The 17575-nt window shown below is 42.7% G+C and overlaps 1 protein-coding gene across 3 annotated transcripts in view; it reads right to left on the bottom strand.

Annotated features, from left to right (window-relative positions):
- Positions 1-17575, bottom strand: part of CREB3L2 (cAMP responsive element binding protein 3 like 2) — an 84076-nt gene that overhangs the window by 27803 nt on the left and 38698 nt on the right. For all 3 annotated transcript variants that reach the window (XM_032688037.1, XM_032688038.1, XM_032688039.1), the window contains exon 2: positions 11525-11741. In XM_032688037.1, the coding sequence (XP_032543928.1) occupies positions 11525-11741 (217 nt within the window). The remainder of the gene's footprint in view (positions 1-11524; positions 11742-17575) is intronic.

Here is a 17575-nt window from a genome sequence, read left to right as displayed (position 1 = left end):
TGTTTATATTTGACGTGATCCAGGAAATACACGTGAACTATTGAGGCAGAATACAAAACAAGAGGCTGAGAAGATAATCCCCATGATGGTATGTATTCAAACAGATATGAATAAGGCAACGCTGCATCCTCTAAGGTGAGGCAAAATACACTGCAAGTCATTCAGACAGAGAGAGAAGAAAGCCTCAACAAGAGATTTAGCTATCCAAATGGCCAAGAAAACAGACATCCTAAATATTGTCACTTCGACTGTTAAAAATCTCTCAGGCTTCAAAACACAGACTCCAAAGTCCACTGTTGAACAAGTGAACTGCCTGTCAGCTCCCTTCCCAGGTGAAGTTTCCTATGAACCTCAGAACTTTACCATGCAATGGCTGTTTAGATGAGAATCATTTCCCCTTTACCTACCCTTTCATGAGTCCATGAATGCTAGGCATTTTGGCACATGGAATGAATATGTAATTTAAAGAGTCTACACAGTACTTAACCAAAATCCCAGCTAACACTTCTATGTGCAATGCACTGGTAATTAAATTGCACATACAGATGATGTTAACTGAACATTCATGTTGCAAAGCACCGAGGTATTAAGAAATACTTATGAATGTTTAACTCAGTGTCCTTTTGCACATCACATAAATATAAAAACAGGAATGTTTTAATAATGTGATGAAATAATTTCTCTACAGAACTCATGCCTTACCCAAAAAGCAGAATGCATGGCGCTCCAGTAATTAAGGAGATATTCCATGTTTTGTCTTTCTCACTGTCTCGTGCATAGCCTCGCCTCTCCTAAACAAAATTCATATTTTGTTCCCACAGGGCTATTTAATCCCCTCCCAGGGAAATGCTCCCCCAACCTGAATTCATTTCCACAATGGTCCTGAAAATTCAATTGAGACATGGAGAGATTAAGGCCAAAAAGTAACTAGGAATTTAAAATGGCCAACTGGAGACAACTGGAATTGGATTTTTCAGATGATTTAGCACTGTTATTATACTTGATCAAAATACAGTATGCATTGAGCTTTCAGGTTCAGCTGTGAGCATCTACCACTGCTGCAAGTTAAACATCAGATTCAAATCACGCATCCAAAAACCCCACTCATCACAGCACCCCAGGGTTTGTGACACATGCATCTAAAATCTCCTGTATCCAAGACTAAAATTACATCTCTTCAGAAAGCTTTTTTGTGCTTCTTCTGTCATCAAGCTTGTCCCACTTTTCCTGAAGTCTTATTTAGCATGCATCTTCCACTATTTTCTTTTCTTTTTTTTTGAAAAAGGCAGAAGCCTTACAAACCACCAAAGTTAAGTTCAATCAGTGTATTGAGCCAAGTTCTCACTGACAGGAAAAACTTCAAACATGTCCTCTTTCCCAGCTGTACTCATCATGAGTCCAGCTTGGGCCAAGATTTGATATGCAATGTGTTGTGAGATGCCGTGTATGGGGGTGATAATGCAAGAGATGAAACTCCAAATGGGACATAATTCCCTCAGTACTGTAAATGTAAGCATTGCATGCCGTGCACATCTTCAGCAAGGTGTCCAAACAGACTCTTTCTGTCCTCTGTCTTTATTTCAGAGGTCCTAATCCTGTCCCAGGTTCCACCATCTGCAGTTAAGATGGGCAATGCTCATAAGATCTACTCAACATACCACAAGTGGACTTTTCGCTTCCCTTCCTCCAGATCACTACAACCAAAAGGGAAAAGATGATGCAATATTTTGCACAATGAATGTTTCAGAGCTCTGCAGTCCGTTATGAAGACTGAGTTATTCACATGTGCTTGGCTTTAGGTACAACAGATCCAAGTCAACTTCTACGCTGCACACCTCATACATTATAATGATGATTTCCATCAGAAATGTGCTCCTCTAAGCATTCACAGCTGTAGCAATAACCAGGATGTGTGATTTAGGCATGCATGAAAAACACACAACCAACAATGGCTGTGTTTTTACACATTCCTGTGTTCATAAAAAGAATTTTTAATATATCTGTATTTCTATATAGATATAACAAATTAGACATAGTCTCTTAACAACACCATGTGCAGCTTTCTAGGATACTCATATTTCTCTGAAGAACTGCAACATTTTGCTTCTTTCCTTCTTCCATGGGTATATTACGGAAAGGCAGGGTAGGAAAAGTGGAAAGCAAGCTCAAAAATGCTTAATTGTTCCCAGAAAGTTCTGCTTTCCTTTTAAAATTATTTCTATCCAAATAATTCTTCGGTCTTGTCCAACATGCCACCTCCTTTCCTGAGAATAAGTAAATCTTCTCCAACATTGACTAAATTTCACCCTCTCTGACAGGTGTACAGAGAAACAGAGCTTACAAAATAACTAAAAAGATCTCCCTTGCTCCCCACATTCTTTTCAACACTATTCATTAGAGTTTAACAGAGACACTTACTGGATAACCAAGATGTATCAGTGAGTTACTGTGCATTTTTAAATAAATGAAATTAATGGTGCACTCTGTATCTCACCTCACCCCTCCCAAGTACAGAGAGGGCAAGTATTCAGAGAAACAACATGGTTTTCACCTTTCTTTTACCCTGCAGTAAAAAGTAAGATAGCACCATTATGTAAACAACCCACATGAGGGGTGTACCACTGAACCTCATCCTGAAGTGGAGAAAAGCCCATACCACCATTACAGATTAACATCACATAGAAAACAGATGCATGAACTGAACAACATTTCAAACAAGTGTGCAAGCAAGACCTGCAGAATCATCAAGGGATATCCTTATCTGTATAAGCAGAATGAAGAGGCAGCTTTTGCCTCCTCCTTGAAGTTCACTGTCCGAGCAACAGATGAAACAGCTTAGAGAAAAACAAAACTGAAAACTTAAGGAGACCACAACAGACTATGGGTCAAAGTGCTCTGCACAGGTATTAGAAAAGCCATCTCTGAACAGGGTAATGCAGGAAGTTCCCTAATGAGTCAAACTGTTCTCCAGCCAAGCACATTTAAATAATCTCCCTCTTCAGCTGTGTTACAGATTAGATCAACAGGGCTTCAACTAATTCCTTTTGGTCCGTGGCAGACATTACACTGTCATCACGAACCAAGGGCTCGGATGCACAGCCCACTCGCCTTCACAGCTATGCCATGTACAACCATATGCAGTCTCAGGCTCAGCTCATCCCATGTTAATAACACATTTTGATTCAGATGGTGCTTAAACTTGCACCAAGGGCCCATGTTTGCAAAGTTGTACCTCGGACAAGAGTACGGTCCGCGCCTGAATCCCACCTCTGAAGCTGTTGCCTCTTTACATCGAGCAGAAGGATCCAAGGGTGCTCACCAGCTCTACACCACAGAAGTACAGCTGCAAACTGGGAGCCAGCTAACTGCAAGGGGAAAACACCTCCTGGAAGAGGTCCACAAGTTGTTTGTGGGGGAAATGACTGCTCACTGTCGGCAAAAACACCCCACCATCTGCTGATGCACAGATTTTGGGCATGCTGCTGGACATGCCACTTGCTGGGAAGGAAGTTCAGTGTCCCCAGCTCTGCAGTCTGAGCCTCTCCAGCCTCCCAAAAGTTGGACCTTTCTGGAGGAACAACTGCCTCCTTGTCTTTCCCCTGGGATCGAACGGTCCTCAGTGCCCAGCTCTGGGCTCATGTAACACCCCCAGGCAGACACAAGCCTTGTTCATCATGCCTGAAATGCTGAACTCCAACACCACTACTGCTCCCCCTCTCTCCTTCGTGAGGTGAGAGCCCACATTCATTGACAGTTTCTCTTACAGATTTTCCAGAGGGCATTTCCCCCTCCCAGCGTGCACACACACTCCCACCACAAATAATGAAACTGAAGCCCTCAAAACAGCTTCGACACAGGAGATACTGTCTGACTATCAAACATTGAGGTCCTTTTTAAAGTGCCACGAAGGGAAAATTAAATAAAGGGGCAAAAATCATCAGCAGCAATAGACAGTAATCACAATGCAGCAGAAATAGCTTTTCTCCTAACAAAAGATCATCGCTCATATCGGCATCCCCTCTGCATGGCATGGAGTTCATCTAAAAGCCACAATCACTTCTATCACTACCAAAGTTATTAAGATAGAAACAAAGATATATTGTTCCTTCCATACATAAACAACAAGGGTCAGTATCCTCTTTCCTATGGAGAATGTGACAATTTTCAATCCAAAGCATCTTGTCATGTAAAACCAGTCAGATGTCTTGGGGTTACAGGTTCTGCTTTAACCTCCCTTCAGACTAACACTACATAAGCATAGCTGGGATACAGTCCCTGATGGTTCTTAATTATTTTGCTCAGGGGTTGAAAACTGCTATTTTTATAGCATCACCCTTCATATATATATATATGGGAGTCAGGCACAGACTGACGTGGCAGCTGGATTTACAACCTTAAGTTCGATACCATTAAATGTCCTGTAAAAGACTATGATTATTTTTTTTAAGGTATATGACAGTTATCCACAGAAGCACTATCTTCAAATAAAATAGTTCTCTCTCACAGGTCTGGATTCTTCCACTCACACCCCACGCAGATGTTGTGAAGGCATATCTGTGTTATGGCAGCCATCAGGCTTCAACACACATTAAATGGACTTGATGCTCACAGCGCATCGCCAAGTGAGCATGAGCTCTCAGTGCAACACGACAGAGAGAATGAGATCACTGCTTTCACAAACAGCAGGACTGGAAATAGGAGGACTATTCCCCTAATATGCATCATGTGGGAAACTATTCCTGGGAAATCAGCTCCTGCAGTCACTTGACCAAGTTCTGAAAAGGAACTGCAAGTGTTCCTGTGTTGAGAAAGGCACTGCAATAGCTCAAAGTCTAGAAGATACCACCTACCTTGGGAAACACCAAGGAAGTGCAGTTCATTTAGACTGCATCCAACCAGAAATCAGGAGGGAACTTAATCACAGCCTACAAACACCTAGGGAAAGAGGTTTCTGAGAGCAGATGGTTCTTTAACAGGAACAAAGGCCATACTGAGCTCTCATATATGTGGAACTGGAAGCTAAAGGAGGTCAGACTGCAACTAACCGATTATTAACAGTAACCATAAGTAAGCACCAAAATGCCCACCTCTAAAACAAAACTGACATTTTTCAGACACACTGCTGCTCAAGTAGAAGTTACAAGACTGATGCAGTGACCTACTGAAACTCTGGACCTTGGACATATAAAAGTTCAAAAGCCTTTTCATACTTTAGTATGAATTTAGTTGCTCTCTTACAGAGTTATTCACATACAGAGTAATGTTTCAGGCACATGGTGTGATTCTTGGGGTGTCCTGCACAGGGCTAGGAGTTGAACTTGATGATCTTGATGGGTCCTTTCCAACTCATCATATTCTATGATTCTATCACTTTAAATCGGCAGATGCTGATTGCATCAGCAGGACTGACTGCTACATTTCCACATAAAAATCACCCAAACAGACACTATCCCCACTAAACAGCTTTCTCCCCATTTCCTAAACAAACACATAAAAATAAGAAAAATCATACAGGAAAAAAGTTGCAGGAACGTGCTCTCAAAAATTATAGTAGGGCTTTGACAGCAACTTTTCAAAATACAAGTGAATTTCTTTGTTCAGTTCCATTTTCTTTGAAGTCAGGGCAGAGGAGGTTCCATTTCCATTGTTCATATTACACCGATTCAGTATTTGGTGAAAAACAAAAGCCGGACAATGCATCTCTCTCTATATATAGGTTATATAAAAAAAATAGGATATATAAGATAGCCTACTATAAATAGGCTATATTATATGACATACATATACACCACATATACACATGTATATTATGTGCATGCATATAGATGTACACATACAAAATGTAGGAAGACAAACCCGAGCCTCAAGCCCACAGGTATCTCTATGCAAAGAGACAGCACATGACACTGATTACTGCTTGTGGACTCCACACACAAGAAAGCATTTTCGTGTACATAGTCCTGCCTGAAATGAGGGCTGGATTCATTGCTGAAGGGCTATTTGCACTGGAGAAGTGGGAGCCACATACAATAATTTTTGGGGTTTTGGTTGGTTGGTTTTGGTTATGTTTTTCTTTTTCAAACCACGTAGGGAGATGGAGTCGAAGTTTAAAAAGAAAATTCAAGCTTTAAAAGCACATTACAGGAAAGCATAACCTCAGCAGTAAAACACCCAATAACAATACAGGTTAGAGTCTGAGGCCAGCTCCAGTTTTGGCACAGCTAAGAGTAAAATAGAAACACATCATTTCAGCAATCAGTCTGTCAAACCTTTAGCCAAGGCAAGCCGCTTCAAATCCAAAAGTAACTTCAAAGCATTCCTGAGTAGGAAAGCATGAACAAGAGAGGCAGGTGAGGTCCCAGACTAGTCTCAAAAGCAGAGCCCTTAAGGGAGGGAGAAAGGAATGCACCCAGCCCCCTGGCTACAACTCGAGGAGAGACACTGTACCAATGCCTATTTGGCTGTCCACTGCCTCTGCCCTGTCAGTCTCACAAAGTAAAAAACACCTAAAAAACAAAATGCAAAATGACTGTTAAACATCCCTACCACCTGAGCTGATCTCACAGGATGAAGCACCACCTCACACAGATGTTGCAGGCTCTGCCTTCACATTCCTGCTACACACCCGCCCCTTGGTATTTCTTGTACTCGGCTGTCATTTATGGATCTCAAATGTCCAAAACAAGGGACAGACACTATCCTTAAGTCTGTGTCTACAGCTGAGAAGGTGAAGCATGGGAGGGCAGGGAAGGAGCCTACATTCACATCTCAAGTCACAAGGATGGTAACCATAGTCCCTGATGAAGCTTTGGTCTTGCCTTGCTCCTCCCTGCCCAACCCACAGCCCTCCCTTTCTAAAAGGCTGCAGAGACTGGAAAAGTGAAGACAAACATACACCAAACATAACAGAAAATTAAGCTTCTTTTCCTATTCATTTACAATTGTCAGAAGTGAATCCGTGCCCCAAAAGGCCACAATGCACAGTAAGAGGTCTCCTTTACCCATCAGCCCTATTCTGTCTCCCCCCCCAACTTCTTCATGTCCTTTCAAGAGCATTTTCCACCTCACGACTATCCACTGTCCTTCTCTGCAGCCACTCTGCAGTTGTCTCAAAAATGCCTGGGCTCAAAACTAGAAAGCAGAAACCTGGTGGGAGAGAGGTGGCAGTGTAACTGGTGTGGATAGGGACACAGCCTCCTTTTCCATGTTACAGCCTGAAGCCCTCCCTGGGCCATATGCCTTATTCACCAGTCCAGGCAAACAAAAGTTATGGTCAGCCAGCTGCAAGCAGGCAGGTGAAGCCTATAAATATCCCTCTCTCTCTTTCTAGTATCTTTACTCTTAAAAGTTTATGCAAATTCAATCTAAGAATAGATTTTCATCACGGGAAGAAACCAAAAGACTAAATGCCAGATGTCTTGTACACATCTGCTCTAAAACTGACACCTTCTGAGAGACCCCACACTAGCAACAAGCTGCAAGTATGCAGGAAAGTTATTCTGCACAAAGCTGGGGAAATAGCCTCAATACAGTGAAGTCAGAAGAGTGAATAAGTGGGGAAAACTGGTGTTTGGACCTTGCTTTTACAGACACTTAAATGTGTTCTCACCTTGAGGTTAACAGGAATTCTCGGAAAAGTTAAATCCAGGCTTATGAGTTTCCCAGGTTTCACACTTCTAGCTCATTTTAGAAAAACTTCATATAAGATTTACAATTACAGGAATAGGTCAATTTAGCAATTGCAGAAATTGTGGTAACAGCCAGGTAATGGCCAACAAGAAACAGCTCCCAGCACAAGTTACTTGTTCCCCTGCAAGAGTGGGCAAGAAAGTGATTATGGGGTCAGAACAAACAATCAATCCAACATAATGGTTGAAAGGAAACATGAAAAACATTTTTAGTAAGGCTGTGGGAAACTTGTGGGGGAAGAACAAAAGATGGAAATAGATACTGAATGACTTAAACCTGTCTTGAAGATCATGTACTGAACAAGGTGGGCCTTGTTCTCAGCTTCCCTGCACACTGGAGCTCAAAAACCACTACAGACATTGGGTGTCATTGAAACAGATGGAAACAACTTAGAAAATATATTTCCCTCCTCCTACAGGCTAGCACAGCTGAAGGAGGAGGGCAGAAGGGCAGGTAGCAGAGCCATATGACATGTGGCCTGCCTGGTGGCAGCACACTTGCTCCAGTGCCATGGGGATGAGACCGATGTCCAGCGTCATCCTGTGCCCACAAAGACAGCAGGATCCTGTCCCAGGACAGGCCACACACCCCCAGCTGTCACTACAACCTGCCATCTCCAACAGGTCTGTCACCAAGGAGACAAACTCTAGTTTTTAAGGCTATTTTAAAAGCAGGCAGGTGCATTTCCCTTTAGGACACCAGACCCATGTGGTACAAGCCACTCCTGCCCACATCATCGCAGGTGGTGCATTAACATGCACCCAGTTAGAAGCGACACGGGGAGCCAGCCTGCACCTCAGCACACAGCAGCACATGGCACCTGAGAAGCTGCCTTTGCTGAAAGGAGTTTGCAGCTCCAGATCACAAGAACAGAGTAACCGCTGGTGTGAGAGAGACAGTAAGATGTGCAACAGGTGCCACTTCCAAGTCCACATTATGTATCCATATGGGCTAAAGGGCCTGGCCCTAAATGACCCCGAGGTTTCCCACTCCTCACGCTCTCCCCATCCTTGCCTGCCTATAAACACTCACTGGCCTGGGAGGGAATGGCATTTCTGCACACCCTGGGAAAGAACCTGCCAGCACTCATTGCCAGGACAACTGCTAAGAGATTCAACAAGAAACACTGCATTACTAACTACACTACAAAGCAAGAACAAAGCCTGTTTGCCACGTGCTTCGTGCATAACACCAGGCCCTTAGTCCTCTAGAGCTAAGGGCAAAGCTCTGAAATGGCATCCAGACACAGCTTAACTGCTCTGTGCTATCCTCCTCCTCCTCGCACTGCTGCTGACCGCAGGCACACAGGTCCACAGCACGTGTGTTTACAGCAGATGTGCACACACATGCAAAGTGTCACTCATGAGCCTACTCACTAGCCCGTTTTCACTCCCAGTCCTGGAGGACAGAGTCCTGCAGAATCGTAAAGCCTGGCCATAGAAAAAACAATAGTTCACTAATCTGCCCAGTGGGGTGATTATTTGGAGAATGAAAATTTTTTGGGACATTCTATAAATAAGTCACTCAGCCAACCTCATTTCTCAGCTCCTGCCACTCCACGAAACCTCTCCCAGTTCCCCAGCAGCAGGAGATGATCCTGGAGCATATGAGCCTCCCCCTCCACACCCTGTACCTCCTGGTCCCCGCAAAGGACACTGGTGCTCCCAGTATCTGTCCCCTTACTCCACCAATGGGACTGACATTCATTAGAGTTATCAGGAGCACCGTGTACCTTCACCATCTAACAGCAGAGATGCTTTCAATCTCCAGTGTCAAACCTTGCAGTATTGCCATCCACAAAATTCTCCTTCCCTGCTCCCACAGACTCAAGAACTGAAAAATCAGCAGGGTCATGCCTTTGAATATCTGTCAGATGGCCAGGTTCATTCCAATACTACAATTTTCTCAAGTATTTCTTCAAGTTTCATGGTTGTAAAGTCAGCAGGTACAAAAAGGTTGTGAGCATGATTCCAGGGTTAAGATTAAATAAAATCCCAAACACCAAGAACAACTCCTCCTCCTCCTCCTCTCTTATGAAACACTCTGCAGAGTGAACACAAGATGAAATGTTTTCCATTAATTTTCTATTTTTAAACCCCACTTGTTAATGTTTCTTGGCTTTTTAAAACATCATTTGACTAGAGCTCTATTAATTACCCAGTGGTCTCAGCAGCATGAATTTCTTCAGGATTTTTCCCCAAATGAAACTCCCCTCACTTTTAGCCTAGTTTGAAACTTCTCTCTATTAACTTCCAGAGGAGCTTGGTTTCTGATGTTCCTTGTGCTTGTTTTTCCTGCCACAATTAATATCTCCTGTATGAGTTAATTTAAAAATATTCACATAAAACAGCTAGGAAATACAAAACGAGAAGACTTTCTGTAGATGATGTTTCCAGATCATTTCCAAAAACCCTGTCTCACATTGAAAAGACTTCTCACAGGTTTTATTATTTGGCATCTTGTGAAATCTCTAACAGTTTTCATCTTGTTTTAAGAGAGCACTCTGGACTACAAAGCTGTCAGCCTTTGAAGACACGTCTGGTGGATCTTCACAAACAGCTTAGCTTGTTAATGCTTAGCCACAAGCACTTATCTCTCTCTCTTTTATTGTGATGTAGCTTAATACTCCACTGCTTTGTACAATAAAGCTAATGGTGAAGACATAAAACAATTATTAGGACTGGAAGTCTGACATGGCGATTATTCCTTATAGTTATCAGATATTCATGGTCTTGCTCCTCCAACAAACCACTTCAGAACAAGCAGGTTGCATCTCTTCCTCCCACTATTCTTGCATTTCCCCTTTTTCCCCCTCCAGATGTTTATAACTGTTGAATTACAGACAACTGTTAAAACTGCTGTGGGTTTTCATAATTTTCTATGCATCGCCATTTCAAACAGCCACAGAATCTATAAAACTGCAGTTAGGTCTTTACAAGATCACCAGTTATTTCCTGATGGGCATTATTTTTTTTTCTTTGCCTTTTTTTAAAAAGGAAAAAGACCCTGGAACTTCAGCAAGACCAGTTCTAAGACTGGGGCAGCATCTGAAGTCACATTCCCACACATGTATTTAGAAACATAAATAAGATGACCTAATTCTCATTTTGGGATAACAGAAAGCTCCAAACACTCACCACTGAAAAATAAGTGTAGTTTAAAAGGTTGGTTGGTTTGTTTTTAATAAACCTGAAAGGGATCTCTGAAGACCATCTCGTCTGACTCCTCATTCAGCATATGGGCCAAGTTGTATCAGGTTGCTCAGGGCCTTGTCTAGCTCAGCTTTTAGTACCTCCACAGGTGAAGACTTCACAGCATCTCTGGATAATTGTTCAAACGCCTGACCCAATCCCACTGTGCAAATGCATTTCCTAATACCCAACTGGAATTTCCTTTCTTGCAGCCACTGTCTCTTATGCTATCACCATGTATCTCAGAGGAGCCCAGCTCTGTCTTGACTGCAGCCTTTCACAAGACAGTCATAGACAGCAATAAGATCTTCCCTTTCCTTTTCCTCTAGAAGAACAAACAAAACCCACCTCACCCTTTCCTTACAAGTCCTGTTCTACAGTACCCAAACTTCATGGTGATCCTCATTTGGTTTATCATTCTCCATTTATCTTCAACAACCACAGATTCGATACATGGAAGTAAGTGTATTTCTGGCCTTTCTACCACTTCTTTTGATCAACTTCTGACTCAAAATGATTACAATGCAAAGTTAGTAACCTCTGTAAAAAGCATTCATATGCACCCTTAGTGCACCATCACCCCACCAGGAACATTTCATTACTGCATCATCACAACAAATGAACATGGGCTCAGTGTGTTCTACCTTCATTGAAGTTGTCATCAGTCGAGATGTGGGTCAAGGGAGACTGGGGTCGAGAGTCCCCACACAGGGAATAGCTGTGTTCTGCCTGGATGAGGGGCGCTGGGGATGCTGGAGACAATTCCACCTCCATTATTTCATTCTTCTCAGACAAGAAGGGATCATTCAAGAGCTGGCCTAGGACGTCAGGTGAAAATTCATCCAGGAACTCTGTGAAGTGCTGTGGAGACAAAAAGCAGGGAAAAAGTTTATCTCCTTGCCTGTCTGTCATGCCAACAACAGGAGAGGATTGATCAGAACAATCTTATATCTGCACTGGGCATCTGTGCCAGTCAGCAGCAGGATCTACCAGCCCTGTCTAATAATCTGCTTCTCCAATCACTACTTCAAGTTGAAGAGCTACAGCTAGAACAAAAGTCCTCTCCGAGGCATACATTACAACAGAAGAGCCTGTCATTAACTTGCAACAGAAATGGAAAATCAAAGCATGATACTCATGTCCTGAAGTGGCCTCCTCCCCCTACTACACAAGGTACTCAGTACAGTGCACCACCAAAAACGGGAAAGCACGTTTCCTCCAGGAAAGTACATTTCCTGCAGGATTTATCATCAGAACATTTTGTGTGCGGAACAGAATATAGGGGGTTAATGTTCACTGAAGCAGAAAACAAAAACGAAACATATTCAGCCACAGACTCTGACACCACGTATGACTATTTTAGCTGTGCAGAACATTCAGTGTGCTCTAGGAAAACGGGCCCTGCACATCCGCAGCCAAGCAATTACGACATTTGCTAAAAATTGGGTTTTCTGAATGATGTATGCATCTATTTTAGAAGCTGCCTTCCACCTAGGACTAGAGCGCATATCCAGCTTCTAGGCCCCAGAGCTAAAGCTCCTGACAGTCAGAACTAATTACCACTTTATCTATTACACTGAATTCATTATGCCAGCAGCACACGTTATATCTGTATGCAGTAGGAAAACTTTGTGCTTGTTTCTTATTCAAAATGAGTAAAACACAAATCTTGCAATCTACTTCCTTAAGACTCCAGTGCAGTTCCCATCAATAGCTGAAAACTCTGTGTCTCTTCTTGGTTTTGTTTCCAACGTCAGAAAATTACATCTTTGACAGACAAAGAAACTGCATTGCAACAAATCATTCCTGCTCATCTCATTCACACAAAGAATTCTATTTTTGTACAAAAATACTTGTACAATGAATTGTAATGAGATTTTCTGAACAATCAGGCATTATCTTCCATCTTATATAGGAATCTTTGTCGACTGGGGCATGATGCAATAAAAGACTAAGTTTGTTTGATTTGCTCTGTTTTTGCAAGCAGTATTGATCTTGGCTCTTCATCTTGCTCTCTCCTGCGGAAACAAACACTGAAATTCAAGATTTGGCTTCCTGTAGGCTAAATTAGGACTTAAACAAGTCAATATTGTATAAACCCACGAGGGAAGCTGTGTGTTCACACCCTCATCACACCCTCATGTACTCACATTTCACAGCTCCAGCAGCACCTGTGGCCTAGAAGCCTGCTGCTGGAAAACCCTGAGCACAGCCAGCTCTCACAGAGTTCCCTGGAAGTTCGAGCACCTCTTCCAAGATGCTTACAAATGCTAACTGTGCCTTTTTTCAAAATCAATAAGTCTTCAGTCAATTCTGACTGACACTGAGGAAAAGAAAATATTTACCGAACATAAGGCAATAAACAGAGGACCACAGTTGCTATGCTGGAATAGCAAGCTAGCTAAAGAAAAGCCTTTACAAATGGCAAAACAGATTTGTAGCCTCATATTTACTTACTGTAAATGATAACACTAATAAACAAACTCTCAGAGGAATCCACAAGAGGGTCACGATGAACCCAGAAAGCCTTGTTTACTTTAATTTTGATACCCAAGGACTCACTAGGACTTCACATCCAGGTGCTTTCCAACCAGGATGAAAGTATAAACTACAATTCCCCACTCTGCAAAGAGAAAAGAAGAAGGATGCACAAGACCAGCTGAACACTCTGGTGCATCAATAAAGACACTGATAATACACGGTAGGCAGCCATTAAAGTGTAAGCAAGGGACAGAAATGCCTCCCAACCATGAAAGAAGTCAAGGATGAACCTAAAAAAAAAGCAGTGCCTTTCTTAGGGACAATATATTCCCTCACAGTCTACACATTTATTTTCATTTGGGCTAATGGTAAGAGTCAATTATATTTGTTTACATACTTTCCTAAAGCTGGAACATTTCCTTCTTTCTAACTCTTGTATGCATTATTCCGACTGATGACTAGCAGATGCTGAAATATGACTGATACAATATTTGTAACCCTGGTTTCTACATGCAGATACTTTATCACCAGCATCATCCAATTTCAGGATGCCATCCTTGAAAATATCATGCCTATGCATTGACTTAGTCTGACACTACTTAGATGTTATACTTCACCAGACTCAACAGAAAGGACAACATGACCACAAGCTACTCAGCTATTTTTGGCAAATTCACGAATAAATATTTTTATTAGCCTTCTGTTTATTACTGTTTTGATATGGAAAAAAATCTTATCAGATGTTATAATACTGCTTCCATTTTACTGAAGTTAGGTCCATCAGATTTTATTTATTTTTTCTTTTCTGAATGGGGAATTTTCCTACAACCACTTCATGAAAAGCAATAGAGGAAACAAATATTCAGCTTCAGAGAGAAAGAGGACCTTGGGGCGGGGAAGGACGTTCAACATGTTCATCAGTATTTGTGCTTTCTCCTTTTCATGAGCAGCTGTAAAGCAGCAAGCTGTGAGGAAGAAAAGAATTTGCATCTACAACAGAATCATTTGATAGCAAATAAATGGTCGGTTTCTAAAAGGATTTTTTAGTTTCATTATAATTCTGAAACTTACTTTTAATAGTCTGTGATAAAACTTTGAATACTGGTCAACAGAGAAACCAAAAACAATTGCCACAGGTCAGACTGCACAGCTACAGAACTCAGGGAACAGACTCAGGGATCTGGACTTCTCACTCAGTGATTACAAACACACCATCACTTGATTTACAGGAATCTTTCATATGTTATACACTTCTCTACTACAGCAAATGCTTAAAGCTGGGTCACTTTTTTTTTCTTAATAAAACAACTATCTCATTGAAAGTGGCTCCATTTGCTTAGACAATTTAGAAAGAAAAGGCGTCTGAGCAACAGCTAAAGCAGAAACAATCTGGGCACAATTAGGCCTCCAGCTCCTCAAAACTTCCACCTACACCTAAGCTGCTCCTTCTGTCTTTTCGAAGCACGTTCTCCAATCGCCAACCCTCCTCCTCCTCCTCCCCTCTCTGCTTCCATATGCACCTTAGTGGTCATCAGCCACTTCCATAGCTGGAAAGCCTCAGAATAACCCTCAATTTTGATACAGCAGCAACCACCCCCGCACTCAGGAACAGGAAAGGGCAATTTAGGGAGGAAACTGAGACCTTTACACTTAGAATCTATCTATCTATCTATCTATATATATTTGCTTGCAAAAGAAAGAAATTCTTCATCTATTGCTTTTAGCTTGGCATCTTTCACCCAGAGAGTTAACCTTTAAAAAAAACCAAAAAACAAAACAGAGAAAGCACTTGCATTGAGAATCTGCCTTTTTTTCTTCTTTTCTTTTTTTTGTTGTTAATACCTCTGTAGTCAGCTCTGTTGCCAGTTTCCTGCTATCCTCACACCCCGCTGGCAGCCCCAGCACTAACTGCAGACAAGGAGTTGGTACAAGGAGTCTGTTTGAATTATCAAACTATTTCCTCCACACAGCAAAGAGATGTGTTCAGCTGGGATTTTAACCTCTGTAAAAAGTCAGGGATTTAGGACAGCTGTAACCTTATCTTTCCCTTCCCCCAGAACCCTGAAAAGACAAACAAAACAGCAGCACTTGGGTTTACTGACAGACAGTTGCAGCCCCATGGAGTTCCACCACCCATCTGGCTGGACATTTGTTCATGCCTATAACCTGGGTGCTTTAGGGGAACACAAAGCACCTACAGACATCACCTCACAGATGAGGAAAGCAGAGGAAAGCTCTTATATCCGGGTGCACAGCGGATTTTGGATAGCTCTTCGAAAATAGCATTTGGCTGCAGACCAGCTGGGCTGAGGGCTGCAGCTCTCCATCTGCCCGTTCCCACCAGACAAAGGCCCTTTTCTCCAACTGCCTAAGGGACAAGGGTTTTTTTCCCTTTCTTGTCTGATCAAACGAAGATCTCTGAAGTAAAACAGACTCAGGTGCATGGCAGTGCTGGCTTCTCCACCAGGTGACCTGAAGCCAGAGGAGAGCAGCACTAGCCTCAGTTGTCTGAAGGTGAGATATTATCATGACTAAAAATGAAACAGTCATCTTCAAAAAACTGACTTTCTAAGAACTCACTAAAAAAGTAATGAAGAGAAGTCAAGAGCCCCAAATGACAGTTCATAATTATATTTAAATTATTAAGCAAGTGACAAGCTTTGCTGAGCCCGGAAAATGCACTGTGTTAGCTGCAAGTCCTCCACACTGACTGTAGCAGCACAATCCACCCTTGCCAGCAGAGCCACCCCAGAGGGGAGCTGCCATCCTTGCACACTGTAAAACAATCCCTTCTCTCTCAGCAGACCAGGGCAAGGTGGCCATGCAACACACCAGGGTTATAACCACCCAGTAATTCAAGATACTACCCTCCTGGGAGTTAATGGCTCCCTCCTGGCTCACCCTGAGGTCTCCCCATCCTGGAGGGATCAATCTCCCCTCACAAGTGGAACTGTCAGGCAGGAGCATCCCTCCTACACAACAGGCACGCATGGGATAAAAACGAAGCCTACCATTCACCTGTAGGTACAAAACTGCCTGGTATTTCTCTCTTGTAAGGCTTCAGCAGCAATCATGGGGGTAGGGGGAAAAAGAATTGCACCTTTGCTTCTGTATCAAAGGAATCAAGAGTCCATGTAATTTACAAGGCAGTGCTCCCAGAGAAGAGGAGGAAACAGGGGAAAAAGGGGACACCACAAACCAGCCCCATCTGTGGGGGACGCAAACATGCACCACAGGCATGAATCTCCCCCTTCCTTTCACCCCCAATTTCCTCTCACATTAAGATAACAGGGAGAAAAGGGAATAATTTTTTCACCAGCTCTTTTGTGATTTACATAAGCAAAGGTGTATAGGAGATAAACCACAATGTATCAGAAAGCATCAAAGAGTTCAAGAACTGTGGCTAAATGGAGATACCATCTCCTCTTCAAGGAACCAAGCACACATTTCACAGACATCTGGCAGCTGCTTATATGGTAGCTGAGAAGTTCTGAGTAGGAGCCACAGCTGCTAACAAAAGGTATCAAGCTCTGGGGCATCCAGGCAAGGCACCAGTTGTTAAAGGTGGCACACACACTGGTCAACCTTCATGGGTCGAGCTCTTGACTCAGGTGTGTGGCAAGAGCTGTGAAAGGCATCACACACCTCACTATCAGCTCTGTCTGTGTTTGTACATGCAACATCTGGGGCCTTGGACCAGAGACCTTCCCTGCTGAGCTAAAGAAGAACTGTGCCTAGAGATGCTTCTTATCAAGGATTGCACACACAAGCCTACCAGAGATGACAATGAAGCAGAGAAGTCCATGATGCTCTGCATGCCCAACCCAAAGTTAAACCCCAAGACACAAGCTAAAAAGCTTTCTCAAGGCAAGTGTTTTCTTCCTAGACATGTTGCTGGTGGTGCTGTTGAATTTCCTGTCCCAAGTTCAGCGGTGATGGACTGGAGGTGTCAGTGTGCACCAGCTTCCAACAACCAAGACAACTGTTCTCAATGCTTGCTGACACTTGGGCATCAGTTAAATTGCTGACTGTCAAACAAAGTCTGCAGATTTTCAGGTGCATCACTTCTCTCAACTTTGTCCCTTTCTAGAAATTCTTTGTGTTAGCAGCAGGGAAGCTGGCCACCACCTCCTCTTCTCCAAATTCAGCCACAGCTTGTATCACATGGTACCCATCTGTCAGCTTTGAGAAGAGCTATCGATGGAGCCCCTGAA

The sequence above is a fragment of the Chiroxiphia lanceolata genome, chromosome 5 (genome assembly GCF_009829145.1).
Source record: "Chiroxiphia lanceolata isolate bChiLan1 chromosome 5, bChiLan1.pri, whole genome shotgun sequence".
In the NCBI taxonomy this organism is placed as follows: Eukaryota; Metazoa; Chordata; class Aves; order Passeriformes; family Pipridae; genus Chiroxiphia; species Chiroxiphia lanceolata.
This window is presented reverse-complemented; position numbering and strand designations above follow the sequence as displayed.